At 47.7% G+C, this 15,856-nt stretch overlaps 1 protein-coding gene across 1 annotated transcript in view; it reads left to right on the forward strand.

Annotated features, from left to right (window-relative positions):
• CSMD1 (CUB and Sushi multiple domains 1) overlaps positions 1-15,856 on the forward strand; it is a 1,850,581-nt gene that overhangs the window by 1,518,113 nt on the left and 316,612 nt on the right. The window contains exons 26-27 of the mRNA XM_038560546.1: positions 9,661-9,830; positions 14,221-14,377. Coding sequence (XP_038416474.1) covers positions 9,661-9,830; positions 14,221-14,377 — 327 coding nt within the window. The remainder of the gene's footprint in view (positions 1-9,660; positions 9,831-14,220; positions 14,378-15,856) is intronic.

Consider the following 15,856-nt stretch of genomic DNA (forward strand, 5'->3'; position numbering starts at 1 on the left):
CCGAGCGGCGGGTGGGCCCAGGGCGAAGGCACCTGTGCAGCCCGGGGTCACCGCCCCGACACCTGCACCTGCCGCTCGGCCACGCTGCTTAGCAGGTGAACCGGCGGCAGAAGGTGCCTGACTGGCCCGGACTGCTGGGGGCCGGGGGGGCTCCCATGGCATCCGCAGGTGCCGCGCCAGGTCATGCAAATGGTCCTAGGACCCGGACAACGGCCGCGTGGCTCCCTGAGGAAAACCCCGTCATCCCCCCATGCACCTCTTCTCCCGTGAGCACGGCCAGGCCGGCGGAGGGTCCGCTGCACGTGTCCCCCCGTGTTCCAGCCGGAGTCCCCCACCCACGCCTTCTTTGAAAAACAGAATGAGGGATCCCTGGGTGGCGCAGCGGTTTGGCGCCTGCCTTTGGCCCAGGGCGCGATCCTGGAGACCCGGGATCGAATCCCACGTCGGGCTCCCGGTGCATGGAGCCTGCTCCTCCCTCTGCCTGTGTCTCTGCCTCATTCTCTCTCTCTCTCTCTGTGACTATCACAAATAAATAAAAAAAAAATTAAAAAAAATATTAAAAAAAAAAAAGAAAGTAAAACAGAATGACACGGCCCAAAGCAGATCCGATCAGCTTCGCCTCTCACCGGGGCGCAGGCCTGGTGGCGTCTGCCGTCTGGCTTTCCCCTGAACCCGTGCCTCTCACTTGGGGGGTGATTAGGATGGGGACCCCCTTGGTGCAGGCTCACTGCAGAGAAAGAGGAGCCGTGTGTGCTGCGCGGGCCTGGAGCCCGCGGTCCCCAAGTCAGCGATGACCCCGAGGCACTTTAAGGGCTGGGAGGAGGTCCCGAGCCAGGGAAGCCAACGCTTTGTGGCCCACGGACTGCAATGCTACACCCCTGCGAGCCTGCGGAACAGGGGTGCGCTGTCCTCACCCCGTTCCTCGGTGACCCGAGCTCTTACACGGCTGCCCAGGATACGGAAGAAGAACCCACGTTAGTGTCCGCGGAGCCCTGCGCCGCCCTGAGCCCGCAGGTGCCGACTCCACTGATTCCCAGGAACCAATGAGCTGAGCGGCGTCGCCGTCACATGCGCCGTGCAGACGAGGACACCTGCAGACGTCACCGTGACAGGTGCAGGTCCCGCGAGGGCGCCGGGCCGAGCCCTTCCACGTGCGGCCTCTGTTCTCAGCCCCGAGTTTCCCGCATTTCCTTCCAGCCCGTCTGACCGCAAAGAGCCCTGCGCGGAGGTGCTAGTCACGGTGGCATTTCCCCCGCGGGCGCCACCTGTGGTCCTTTCCTCGCGGGCTCCGTGGGGGATGGGCTGTGGGTGTGGAGATGCTGGGATCCTGCCGGGTCCTGGGGTCCGGATCCCCCACCCACGACGTGCACCCAGCCCGGGAGCTCCTGGGTCCTACACGGAGCCCAGAGGGATCGGGGCCCCACAGGCCCCACAACGGCCCCTCCTAGGGGACCCCCAGGTGCCCCGTAACATGCGGCAGGGCCTGAGCCCCATTACCTTGGGGGACCCTGTGGATCCCTGCACGACCCTCCGGTCCTGAGGCACGGACCAGGAAGCCTGCGCCCAAGGTCACCATCGGGCCCACCCTCGGGTGTCTGCCCATCCTGCTCCCTCACCTGCCACAGGTCAGGCTCTCAGGTCAGGCTGTCTCTGCCCTGTGACCTCTCACCTGAGAGCTGTCCCTTCCTCGTCACCCTCTCACCTGGGAGCTGTCCCCTCCCCGTCACGCTCTCACCTGTCAGCTGTCCCTTCCCTGTCACCCTCTCACCTGTCAGCTGACCCCTCCCCGTCACCCTCTCACCTGTCAGCTGTCCCTGCCCCATCACCCTCTCACCTGGGAGCTGTCCCTTCCCCGTCACCCTCTCACCTGTCAGCCCCCACCCCATCACCCTCTCACCTGGGAGCTGTCCCTTCCCCGTCACCCTCTCACCTGTCAGCCCCCACCCCATCACCCTCTCACCTGGGAGCTGTCTCCCCCCATCACCCACCAGACCCTCCGTCGTGACAGCTCTACTCCATTAATTTTCCTCCATGTTCTGGGCTCCCATGAGGCTGACCCTGTTTGCCCTGGGGCCACCTGAGCCCCGAAATCTAGCTCTTTGCTTATCCGATAGGTGCTGGTCAAACAAAGATTACTTCCCTCTGAAGCTTCTCTCTCGATCTTAACACTTTGATTCTGTGCCTGCATTTCTTCTTTTAAAATGACAAAATTAAGAGTGACCGATCCACAGCCTAAAAGTTGCAAATCCATTCCAGAGATCACAGGTGACTTTGGAAGAATTTCAGCTGAATTACGAGCATGTGGTTTTGGTTTTCCCTAATAAACGTCTCATCTGAAATACAATTTCTAGTGAACACTGAAATTAAGAGCTACTTTTCTCTTCGTCAATTCACTCGAAAATTAAAGAGAAATGATCTTCCTGTTTGTATGTATTATTTTTAGGGCTATTTCCAATTATTTACTTTGGGTCCTGGAAATAATATCATCATGCACTCTGTAGTGTGTAACGGGATGTGCACGCCTTCAGTGCCACATTTTGCACTACATTATATGTGTATCATTCAATTTATTAATTTTTTTTACAAGTTAAAAAGATGCCCAACTGGTTTATGTAAAAATGGAGGTTTGTAGGCGATTCGAGTAAACATAAACCGGGACAGACTCAGGTGAGGTTTGATCAAGGACTTGACTTTGTAACCGAGGCCCTGTCATCTGTCAGCCGGGGTGCTGCCTTTATCCGCAGGCTCCGTGTCCTTGGGTCGCCCTGGGCAGCTCCCTGCTCTCCCAGGAGGCGTCCTCGGGGCAGGCTCTCATGGCAGCAGACAGTCCTGCAACGCCAGCATCTTGCAGCCCAGAGAAACGGCTTTCCCAGGAGCGTCTGTGCAATACCTGGTTGCCTCTGATCGTCCCACACGCGTCACCTGCCTATTCCCGTCCAATCCCTAGCAAGGACGTTTCTCGTTGTCTTAGGATATTTAGGGGCCCATCTACATAGGTGTCGAATAATGAGGAAAATTATGTATTTTATGATTTTTGAGATATTTTGTGACATCTTGTTGGGGAAAAAAAAAAACGGGCAGGGGAAAGGAGACATGAGTCAAATGAGTAGCCACTAGAATTATCTAATCTAATATTGCATTGATGAGCACAGATTTTTGAACAGAAAACTCTCCCAGGCACAGTGTGCTAAGCCTCTAGTTGTACATCAGATTAATTACCAGATAGTATCTGCTGAGAGAATTTTTAAAAAATCAAAGAAAGCAAGAGTTATCTTGTTGTTGAATTTTTGCATTAATTCTATTTGTTGGACAAAATATAGTGTCCTTGGACAGAATACAATGAGGGAAAAGTCAACGGGGACACCTGGGGGGCTCAGCAGTTGAGCACCTGCCTTTGACTCAGGTCATGACCCCGGGGTCCCTGATGAGTCCCACATCAGGTTCCCCGCAGAGAGCCTACTTCCCCCTCTGCCTGAGTCTCTGCCTCTCCCTCTGTGTCTCTTGTGAAAAAAATAAATAAAATATTTTTTTTAAAGTCAACAGTATTAGCCACAATTGAAAAATGGATCAAAAATATTTCAGAGAGGCATAGTACCACATTATAGCTTCTTGTATTTTGATGAACTTAACTTTCAATCTTTTGACCAATCCTATCTGAACATTGTTTTCCTAGGCCAAGCCGTCCATTGATTCTATTTATTTCTATAAGTCTTGGCTTAAAATTTTAAAGCGAAGTTAAAAACTGAATCTAGTCTTAAAAGTTTGCTCAATAATAGCATTAAATTAAGGAAATAGAGGTTCGTAGGATAATAGACTAAAAAGAGGATCAGCACTTTATGCAATTCTGATATATTCTTTGTGAGTAAAAATAAGACGACGCATTTTAAATAATATAGGCTCTCTCTATACACATATAGAACAGAGTCCGCACATCTACAGGCTGCACAAACTGTGTGGACTGCATACACAGGGTCGTACACACACGGATGTATACTGAGGCCATTTTCTGATTTGCTTTTGTTTTAGGAACCGAAATATTCTTGGTTTGCTGTAGAAAGGAAGTCGGTTTTCTGTCTCCCTTTTGTAGTCGAGCTACTTCCGATATCCGTGGTCCTCAAAGCAAATACGCATGCGCTCATTAACGTGACATAATCAACGCAGGGTTTCAGATGTTCTCAAGGCCCCACTGCAATTTCCACAGCTCTTGAGTACCCCCCAGCAAGCACCTTCACACGCCGCCCCTTGGTTAGGAGGCCCCGTAGCCTGAGCCACCGTGCGCCCTCAGTCCGCCTTAGAGGACACCTGTCACCAAGGGAACCCGAGTCCAGCCTAGGATGCGTACCTGCCCTCGGGGTGCAGCCCCCTGAGCCACTGGGGGCACAGTACCTGCCAGCCCCCCGTTTGGGGAGTTGGGTAGGGTAGCCTGAGCCGCATAGGGTTGGCTTCCCAGGTACATCCTTTTGACAGAAGAATTTATGGTGGATCAATTGTCTCCTTTCTTATGCTAATTTAATTTTAATTAGTTCATTTCCATGACGATACCCTAAATGACAATCCGATTTTAATTACATTTTCAGAAGGTTCTTCACAAAAAGAATAAATGATTCATCTTAAGGAAAATTATATCCATTCATCTTAAAGTAATTTTAAATGGATTATTGAAAGAACTTAAAACCCGATACATTTAATTGCTCTGGTAATGGAGATTTATCACAGATATTTTCAGTCAAGTTCAAAGAAGTTTTTGGAATTCCGACGACTTAAATTTCGTAGTTTTTGAATGCTGGCTTTTACTGTTCGTGTCTGATTTTCTTTAATTAATTCCCATGGGATGATGTCTTGGCGGGGGGTGGGTGCGGTTTAGTGGCAAGAGTGTCACTACGTTTTAGTTGCTCTGCCATTACTTACTTGGAATTTCCAGGAATTCTAGAACTTGCTGTACAAATCCACCTTCACGCTATTGCACCCTGTTTTCTTTTAGAATCTCCAAGATTCAAAAATAAATAAATAAAAAGAATCATTGCTTTCTCTTAGGCCATTTCCTCTTCTGCAAACACCCTTTGTCAGGACACCTGCGTGCTCCAGACCCTCAGGGACCTCACACCTTGGCCCAGTGAAGCCCCCACCTTCCCCGCCTTTGGCCAAGTCTGTTCGCAGCCCGATTCCCCGCAGTGCTCTCCGCTGACCCCGTAACAGCCTGTGGGCCCCACACCCAGAGTGTCCGCGTCCCCTAACCGTGTCTCTCACCAGACCTTGCTGTTGCCAACGCAGCTACGGCACCGAGCCTAGTGGCGGACCCAGGCTCTCCAGATAGAGCGGCACATCACGTCCCACCTTCCTGATGTCATATTTTCGTGTTGGTCTTGACACAAAGTCAGAAAACAACAGCAAGAACGACACGTGTTCCCTGCAGTAGTGTCAGCCCAAACGTACAGGACCGTTTAAACTTGAGGAAAGATGTGAAAGTCATGATTTGAAGAGGAAAAGAAAATAATTTCGTGATAATCAGCTTCAAAGTCTTTGAAGACTATAAAGTAACACAAATCCATAGAAAATAGTGAATAGCATAGTAGGCAAACATACAAGGTAAAACATTGTATTGAAGTAGATTTCTTAAAAATATTGATACCAATTTTGTAAACTTCACTGGCAATTCCATACTTTTGGAGAAAACTTCATATGCAAGGCCGTCTTTACGTGCTGCACCAAACTACTCCGGAAAAATGAAAGCCTGTCCTTGCACATGTGACGAATCTGCCGTGTTTCTTTAGACTGAGTGTTAGGGATATATTAAATAAATGAATTTTTGTTGGATATTTAGTTAGGGGTTTTACTTGCGTCTCGGGGTGGGAAGCGGTTGTTCTGACACGAGTGCGATTTTATTTGGAAGGGGTGTGGATGAAGTGACATGCAGGAGTGAGGTGGTCGGTCGCGTCCGTGTCATCTTGCTGGAAGCTGAAGCAGTGAACTTGCTTGTCTACAAAGCGTTACCGGTTACAAAAGGCCAAGCAATTGCTCGCATTTATTATTTCCAAACAGTCACTTCACGAGCACCACTTACATATCTGCCTTAAAGCAAAATTCCAAGATCCAAATCCTAATAAAAAGATGTATAACAGGGCACCTGGGTGGCTCAGTTGGTTGAGTGTCTGACTCTTGATCTCAGGGTCCTGAGTTTGAGCCCCACCCTGGGCTCCATGCTGGGGTGGAGCTTCTTAAAGATTGGTAAAATTGCATCTTTAGGTTTAAGAATATTTTTTTTTCCTTCTCGTGTATCCAAACATCCAAATCTTCATTCTAGTCCTCCCTTTTTGTTGTATTATGAGAAATAAGTATATGGTTAATGTCTTACATGCTAATATGAAAACAAATATCTCCACATAATTGATGACCCCGTTCCAAGTAAAAGTCCTTACAAGTATTTTTCCATCTATAAGCGCAAACCCATACTATCTTGGGTTCATCGTTGTTCATAATTAATAATACTACGGATTATTAACCACGATATGTTTTCATCAGTAGTGAGGATGAGCAAAGGGCACAGGTCCACTCCTGAGTATGGAGGGCTCAGATCAGATCAGTAATTGCTCTGTACTAGCTGCGTGACCGTGGCGGAAGCACGTGGTTTCCAGACTATTCTGTTTCAGTTTCCTCGCCTGTAAAACGCGGCCGATGAACCTATTCGACAAGGTTACCGTGAGGATTGCATGAGGCCCCGTGTGTGAAGAGCTCACCACAGCGTATGGGACACGATACGATGGCCACAGTTCAGGCATCAGCCTTGTCAGGATAGATTGTCACCTTCAAGCTATGATGCCTGTAACCGAGTCTGGATGATTCTGTGTGTGGCAAATCCGTGGAGGGGAAGAAAAGAGTAGAAACGTAGTGATGTGAAGACCAAAGAGAGGAATTCCAACCTCCGTGAGGACAAGAGAAGGCGAGCCGCTCCCCACAGGTGCAGAGCCCCACACAGAGGGTGCCCGGGGATGCCGGAGCATCCCTGCCCTTGGGAAGGGGGAGGTGAAAGCCAGCGGAGCTCATCCCCGTGGCCTGGCTCTCCTCGTGGAGCCCCCCGGACGCACCCTGCAGCTTCTCCGGCGTCTCTCCATGGATTCCTGACAATGCCAAAGCTTTTACTACACGCATTGGGTTCAAGGCTCACCACTGTGTTCAATTAATTGCCCTTATGCCTTCCAACCCTCCCTCCGTCCTCCTGACCTCATTCAGTCAGGAAGGAAGACCACGGCCTCTCCTGATGACCAGATGGTGACCAGACGGGGGCCGGGACCCTCATTAACCCCTTCACCTCCAGCCCACCTCTCGGGAGGTTTGACTCAGGACCGCCTGCATTTACGGTGGACGTGCAAGGCACATAGTCACCTAACGGACGTGATATATTCGGATGTAGGATAAACCCAAATACACACAACCACTCATCATAGCCATATAAATAATTCCTCAAATGTTTTCTTAGGCTAAACATAATCTATTTGCCACTATCTCAGTATTTTTTACATCTTCCACTGCAAGGCTTTTTTTTTTTTTTTTCAAACTTAAAAAGTAATGGATAAAAGGACTTAAATTTGATTTTTGCATGGTTCATTTTATTGATCACTGTCAAATTCAATTTTAAGTTAAAATTCCTGATATTTGTGACTAGGTTTTATATTCCAATTATTATCATAATTCACTTGAGCTTCTTTTTTAAATTGGTTTTAAGTCTGAAATCTTGAACCAGTTTGAACTCCACCCCCCCCATCCCAACCACACAATAACCAAGGGGGGAGGATCCTCTACTTTGCTGTTTTGATGTTCCTTCCGCTTATTTTGTTTTTTCTGTTAGAAAAAAAATCCTATTCCTTTAAGAAAGAAATAAAAAAGGCAAAAAATATACAAGGCCCATGGATTATTACCATTTCCCAAGGGGATCGCTTACCTAAAATGCTTGTTGAGTTTAGCATGTAAAGTCATGCATCCTCAGGGCGCCTGGGTGGCTCAGTAGGTAAAGCGTTTCACTCTTGATCTTGGCTCTGGTCTTGATCTCACAGTTGTGAGCTCGAGCCCCGTATTGCTCTCCACACCGGGCATGGAGCCTGCTTACAGAACACGAAACACAAAAAAACAAGACTGTCCGCTGTTCAAAGACCACCCAGACATCCAGCATGGGAGATCCATCCCTTGCCTTTCTCCCCATAATTTATTCTTCTCTTAAAAAATGTTTTAAAAGACTATGGTAATCAAACACGTATATCATCACATATATAAATATAAATAATATAAATATGTCTATAGTTAAAAAAAAATATGAAAGCCCATTGGCATTTTGTCGGGTCACCCGCTCGCTGCGCATGTTTCTCGGCACTTCCTCCCCACTGCCCAGCAAGCCTGCCTTCCCGTGAGCCCAGATCCTCCCGTGTCTTCCTCCCTGATTTCCTCCCAGCCCTTCTACGTGGGGACCATCGTGACATCCAAGTGCACAAACCAGCACGAGCTGATCTTAAAACTCTCTAAGCACTTTCCTTCCGGCGAGTAGGCAAGGGAATCACGGCTGGAGGTGGAGCTGATTTTATTCATTGTCGGAGGAGAATGGACACGTCAGAGAAAATCAGTCATGAAAATGCACGTGTGCAGATGCCTGCCACGGTACAGAACACCCACAAAATTAACGTGAGCCCCTCTCGCTCCCCTCCTCACCCCCCTACATGTGTGCACCTCACGGACTCCACTTCCCGGCCTGCCCATACTCATACTCATTTTGTTGAATTTCTACAAATCATGCACTTGGCACATAATGTGGCCAATAAATTATTTGGTGCAGAGTCCCATGGAGTTCTTCTGCCTCACGCACACACACACACGCACATGCACACACACATGCACACGGTGTCTCTAGCCTTTGATGACCACTTGGGACTGATTGGATTTCAAGGCTGGGGTCTTTCAGCTGAAGCGTTCACCTTGCAGGTGAGCTGGGAGGTTGAGTGACTTGCTCTGAGTTGACAATGTAGACAGCAGTATTTTTATTTTTTACCATGATTAAAGGTGTTTTCATGCAAATTCAGATCCAGCCATGAATGACCGGCTGCTTTCCTGGGGGAAGGTGGGAAGGAGCCGACACTCCCCTCCACCGAGTGCTCCTTGGCCCTGAGACCTAATGCAGGCAGGCCCAGGGCCCTGAGGCAGGACGGCTGCAGAGGGCAGCTCCCTTTAGGTCCCCTTTCCACGCGTCGGGTTGATGCCACAAAGTAGGAGTTGAAGGAAATTCCTTCATCACCCTGGAGTTGGTGGGGATGTTTCACAAGGTAGAAATGAGGTGAGGGGAGGGAAGTGCGTAACTGCTCCGGGGTGCAGCGGTTTTATTCAAGATCTCTGTGGGACAGCACGCTGCTTCCATGGAGTAAGAGGTGTTCTATGAAAATAAACAAGAAATCTTGAAAACGGGTGAGTGGAGGATATGTCCCGATCAGTTGGTAAACAGTAAAAAAGAAAAAAAAATTAAAAAAAATTAAACAAAAGAATCACGAATCTATAAAAGCAATATATTAATTACAAACATACATTGAGGGAGGAAAGGGGTGTCACGATTATAGGGGTTTTATGTATTAAGATCAGTAATTCCATTTTTGAATTCTCTCTTTTTTAATGTCCTGTTTATTTTAGCTGAATGTGGAGCAAGTGTCAAAGGAAATGAAGGAACGTTGCTGTCTCCAAATTTCCCATCAAATTATGACAATAACCATGAGTGTATCTATAAAATAGAAACGGAAGCTGGCAAGGGGATCCACCTCAGGGCGCGAAGCTTCCAGCTGTTTGAAGGAGACGTCCTAAAGGTAAAAAATATTCTTGAATGTGACGCCATCTCTTCTTCTCAAGGAACCCATTAAACACCTGCCCAGCTATACACACAGAGACGTGTACGCATGTTCATGCATCTTTGGACAGACCGAGTTTCTCCAGTTTGTCCAGTTGGTGTGTGAAGGTGCTGAGTGTCACCGGTGTGGTCTTGATCTGTCCGAGTCTGCAATCCCGGGTCTGATGTTTGCTCGTTGTGTATCTTCGACACATCATTTAATATTTGAGCTTTCCCTTCCTTATTCGTAAAAACATGTGATGATGCCTATCTTTGGAGGATGTTCTGAGGTTTAGATTATACACCTTCTGTTGACAGACGTGTCTAGGATCGTGCCTAGCACAGAGTCGTCATTACTAGCACTGGCGGGGCCCCCGAATCGACACTTTCTATAGTCAGCTCCCTTTGGTCCCCTTTCCACGTGTCGGGTTGAAAATGGATGAGAGGAGGATATGTCACAATATCCTCATGTGGTCGCAATATCCACGGCTACAAGGATTTTGATGTGACAGTGGAAGGGAGCTCAGCCCCTATCCCCAGACCGCAAGGCAGGGTTCATATGGAGAAGTCACACCAGGGTGAGACATATTTTTAGTGGATGAGTCTACACCATGTTCACAGGACTCAGGGATGTGCTTGGAATGGGACCAGGAGCAAGAGCTCTGTGCATTATATGATACAAGTTACCAGAGCCTCAGGAAAGTGCTCTGCGGAGGAGGACCTGGCAAACCCCCCACATTATAGATGGACCCCAGGAAAAAGGGCAGGAGGACTGGATGCAGGGACATTGAGGTCTTGATCTATAAATTTCAGCTCTACCTGGAAACGCCCCCATAGCTCCTAAAGCTTCTGGTATAGTTCCCACCTCTCCGATAACTCTTTGAGAAAACCAGCACCCTTGTAGGGTCAGGGGGCAGCGAGGGCACATTTGTAGAGCGAGGACATGCATGGAGGGCACCGGACTGACGCCGCCCTGCTCGGCCCAGTGAGGAGGGAGCTCCTAGTCCAGGTCGCACAGCCAGTTTGTGGCAGGAGAGAGGCACGTCTCTCTTCTCGTTCCTTTGTGAAGGTCTAGGGTTTCCCAGTCATGTTCACCCCTGCATGGACCCACATGCCGACACATCTCAGATTTGGTTGAGTCCACCCACGGTAAGCGGCGAGCATAGGAAAAGATGCAAAGAACCATCCGAAAGGGAAACACCAGTACCCTCCATTTGTCACCCATTTGCACAGTGGTTAAAGAGGGGTCCCTCCAGGACCCCACCTGCCCTCGTTAGCCGCACGCGGACGCTCAAGAGGTGCTGGAAACCTAGAGGGCCTTACTCCCCCCTACGTCCCGGCTCGGCTATGTCAATGTCATTGTTGAGTAGCTTTATTCTAGTCATTCTTTTATCGTAATTGTCTTTCCAAAGCTCATGCTGACATCACGAAGCTCTGTAATTAAGAAGTGATTTTCAGGCAGGAAACTAGTACATTCTCACTTGTCTAAAAAAAAAAATTAAACTCGCCTTATAAGTAAGCATTTTCCAAGCTCTTTGATAACCTCAAATTTAGAAGTCCGTAAGCCTTTGGAGAAAACTTTGAGGTAACAATTAGGTCTCCTTGGTGCAGGTGAGCGATTAGAGACACCGCAGCAACGTACGCGGGTAAATATCATCGCCGTGGAAGGAAGCGAATGACGTTCATCCGTGATTACTGCAGTTTAAAGATGTTGATTATAACAAAAAGCAGAAACAAAAAACCTTGCTTACTCCATTTAATTGCAGGGAAGCTGCCAATCATCTGAAATGCCTACGTGTTTTGCAAGGTCACTAATAAATATCTCAGTGTTCAAAACATTTCAGGGGGGGTTACCTTATATTTTAGCTCTACATGCTATTCCCATTGCTCCTTCGCACATAGTATGATCCAGTAAGAAAGACCAAAGTTTTATAGACATATTTTCATGCCCAAAAACACGGTGTCTTCTTCTTCATATGGGGAAAAAAAAATCACGTAAGAGAAGGATAGCTTGAATGAAAATGTCAGGAAAGGAATATGCAATGGAAAGAGCAGTTGATTTTGAATATTTGGGGTGTAGATTCTTTCAAACGGTGAAGGACTCCCCCAGGACCTGCAGCCGCCTCACCCCAGGACTCCGCGCGAGGTCCCCTGATGTGTGGTCATCTGCTAAGGAGGCTCTTCCAGCCTGAGCCTGTAGCACTGATTAAATGCCAAACCCTGAGCAGCGTTTGTGATGTAAATACTTAGAGCGTCTTATTAACCTGGGACTCAAGGAGCATTTTTCTCCCACCTAAATGGAACACTGATTCCAGCAGCACGTAGATGCGGGCACCTAGGTGCCAGGGGTTGTGCTGAGCTAGTGTGGCTTGTTCCTGATGTAACTGCAATTAAAAATCAAGTCTTCTGGACATGCAGTACCATTGGGTTGTCACTGGTGATCCCTGCAAAACTGAAAGCCACATTTTCAACTTGAGGGAGCTGACAAAAGGGTGCTCCCTGTGGCAGGTGACTTCTCCATCACCGCGCTCATTGCTGGTGATGCAGATGGACACGGCTGAGTTACTGGCCGGGAGAAGCCTGGAATTCGGTAGAGCAAGGACGCATTTTCAGCGGTTGTGGCCTGGAGGGTACCGGGAGCTGGATGCTGTCCCGATGATCCTTCTAATCTGTGGGAATCTCCCAGTCCAGGCCCGGGGAGGTGAGGATGGACACTTCTGCAGAACTCCAAGGACTGAGCTCACATGAGTGCTTACTTGCTTGCATGCTCCTCCAGTCCTTGGGTTTCTGTGACTTACTGAGAATCGCGTGGTATACGGAGTGAAACAAGACCTTTCTGGGAGGGCCTGGAGATTTCCCTTTTTGAGCCAGATTCCTCTGGGTTTACAATTCATCACAGTCTGGGTGTCACGGACCTCACCACGTCTGACGAATCCACGTATTAAGCCAAGTGATGATTTTTTCCAGCAGTCCCCAGTTGCTGGAGGAATTGCAGATCGTTTGATTCCACTCTGCCAGCAGAGGCTCTGATTGGAGATAAATAAAATAATGATCTGTGAAATTGATATTTCTAAATATGTTTTCATCTTTTAGGATTGTATATGTGTGCGTGTGTGTGTGTGTGTGTGTGTGAAAGTCTGTTGAACCAGGTATATGGTCTATACATTTATTAGAAGAGAGGCGAGAGAAGAAAAGTAAGAATCAATCCGCATGAGAAGGAAAATAGTGGGGAAATAAGCAGACATTGGAGGAGCCTACTGAGGACTTAGGTGCCCTTTATTTAGTTAAGATCTTTTTTTTTTTTTTTAATCAAGAACATCTGGATGTTTTCCAATATAATGCATGTTCACCCTGCCCTGTCGTCCATGAATCTCTTACAGACCCATGTGGTCCCTCCATGAGCCATTGCAGTAGTTCAAAGAGGCAAATGGATTAGCCAACCCCCCTGCGCATCCTGTCCTTGATGAGTGTCCAGCAGCCCCGGCACTGAATCCTCCCTGAAGGCAAACACGGTCTCTCCGGGCGGAAGCAGGAAAGCATCCCGCGTGCCATCCCACACGCCCATGCGCTGACCTGGGCCACAGTCCCCACTGAGGAAGTGGGATTGGCACTCACCCAGGCCGGGGTGGTCTGCCTCGGTGAAACCCGGGGACACAGCCCCGAATGCCCCCCTTACCCCTTGTGCCTGCACAAAAGCAGCCTGCCTGCCTGCCTGCCTGCCTTCCAAATATTTGTTATAGACCCCCGTGCTCTACAGCCACCTAGGCAGGTAAAGTCAAGCGCAGCGTGTTTTAGAGCAAGACAATGCATGCCCCCGACATTATTACGTGATGGGACTCTCTTATTACGACCAACTCAAGACTAAAGTCACCTCAGGCCCAAAGAGCTGCAAAATGCGACAAGATATTTCCACATCCTGTCTTGTCTTGTGACACAGTCAGAGGAGGGAGCGGGGGGAGGGATGGGATGTCCGCTTACTTGCACCATAGTTTGCAGACGACGTCCCGGCCAAGGCAGGACGCGTCCCTTCAACTCCGGCAAGTGGATTCTGAGCGAGGGAGACAAAGGTGAATACTGAAACTCAGAAATGCAAATACATATTTGTTTAAGTCTAAGTGACCACGGGAAGGACGCTCGACGCGCTGAGCGTAGGGCGACCCGACCGCAGAGGAGATCTCTAGTCTCGAACCTGGACGGTGGAGGGAGCACCTGCTCAGCCACGCCGTGCATTCAGCCCTCACGGGGCGGCACACGCTTTCCAAGTAGGCCGCACGGTCACATCTTTGAGGGTTTGAATTCCTTGTGAAAATTGCTCACAGAATACAAATGGAATTAAGTAGCAGGGGGACTGACGCTTGACTTGTCCTCAGGTGTACGATGGAAGGGACAGCTCTTCGCGTCCGTTGGGGGCCTTCACCAAGAATGAGCTGATGGGTCTGGTCCTAAACAGCACCTCCAATCACCTGTGGCTCGAGTTCAACACCAACGGGTCTGACACCGACCAGGGCTTCCAGCTCACCTACACTAGTAAGTAGCACACGCTGTGACGTTTCATTTTTTAAATTTTCTCGGGATGCGTCTATTAGTTCTTTTCTTCTTCTTCTTCTTCTTCTTCTTCTTCTTCTTCTTCTTCTTCTTCTTCTTCTTCTTCTTCTTCTTCTTCTTCTTCTTCTCTTCTTCTTCTTCTTCTTTTCCACGTAGCTGATGAATTTTAAATATTGATTTTTTTCCCCTTTCTGATCTCTCTCCTGTGTTTTGGATTGCTGTTACATTCTTAATTTAGTCGTGTTGCCAGAAGTGATAGTTTGAAATTTATTTTCCTGGAGGAAGTATTAATATTTTCATAAGATAATGGCTGTACCTGAAAAGAAAAGATCATGGCATTTAAGGGCTTCTGGGCATAAAAAATACCGATGATGATTTGGTGCACGTTGACAGAGACTCGAATATGTGTATATGAAAGACTTAAAATGAATGTGATGTAATAAGAGGAATAGTCTTTGAATGCCTACCCTGCATCAATACCTTACTATTATATCTATAGATACAGATATTTTAGAATCTGTATATCATAGAACATGAATTGCATGTGTAGAATAGTCACATATACCTATTATGTCATAATATCAAACACCCCGTGTAGTAGGCTCCTTCTTAGCACCAGGGATGTCCTAAACACAAATAATTCCATACCTGCTAAAGGTAGCAGGTGTGTGAGCTGCTGGAGCCAGGCTGTGATCACAGACCCACAGTTTTTTAATTTTAATTTTTATTTATTTATTTTTTTTTTACAGACCCACAGTTATAAGCAGGGTCCTATAGCCCCCCCCCCAGTAATATAAATCAATGTAGAAAATATATTTTTTTAAGAGATGAATGTGAAGAAGACAAAGAAAGATACAAAATAAGGGGAGAAAGAGACTGTGCTTTGAAAAAGAGAAACGTGGGATATGATCAGTGCCATTTCCAACATTTTTTTAGTTCCAGACAGGTAAAGAAAAACATGCAGCTACCTGGTACAGTAACTAATTAAAATGAGGAAATCAATGAACTAAAATGCATAAAGTTGTACAAGACTGTCCAATCCTGTACTATCTAATGTTTAAAAATATCTATAACACCAGATGCCATGACAAAACACATAAAATTCTGGAATTTTTTTTTTCTAGCATGAAAGCATATTAGTGATCCTCAAGATTGATTTCTTTATTTGAGAGATAAGCAAATGAAAGCCTGGAAATGATCATAATTATCCCAGACACTGAGTGAATCCAGGTGCATCAAAGGAAGATTAATTGCCTCAAATCCTCCTTGGTGGGCCAAATTACAGGTGAAAGACTCTAAGACCTTGGGCAAAAATAGAAGTACAGTAGCTGACATCATGCGAAAACCTATTTTGGGGACACCTGGGGGGCTCTGTGGTTGAGCAATTGCCTTCGGCCCAGGGTGTGAACTCGGGTCCAGGGATCGAGTCCCACATCAGGCTCCCTGCATGAGCCTGCTTCT

Source organism: Canis lupus, chromosome 16, assembly GCF_011100685.1.
Source record: "Canis lupus familiaris isolate Mischka breed German Shepherd chromosome 16, alternate assembly UU_Cfam_GSD_1.0, whole genome shotgun sequence".
NCBI lineage: Eukaryota > Metazoa > Chordata > Mammalia > Carnivora > Canidae > Canis > Canis lupus.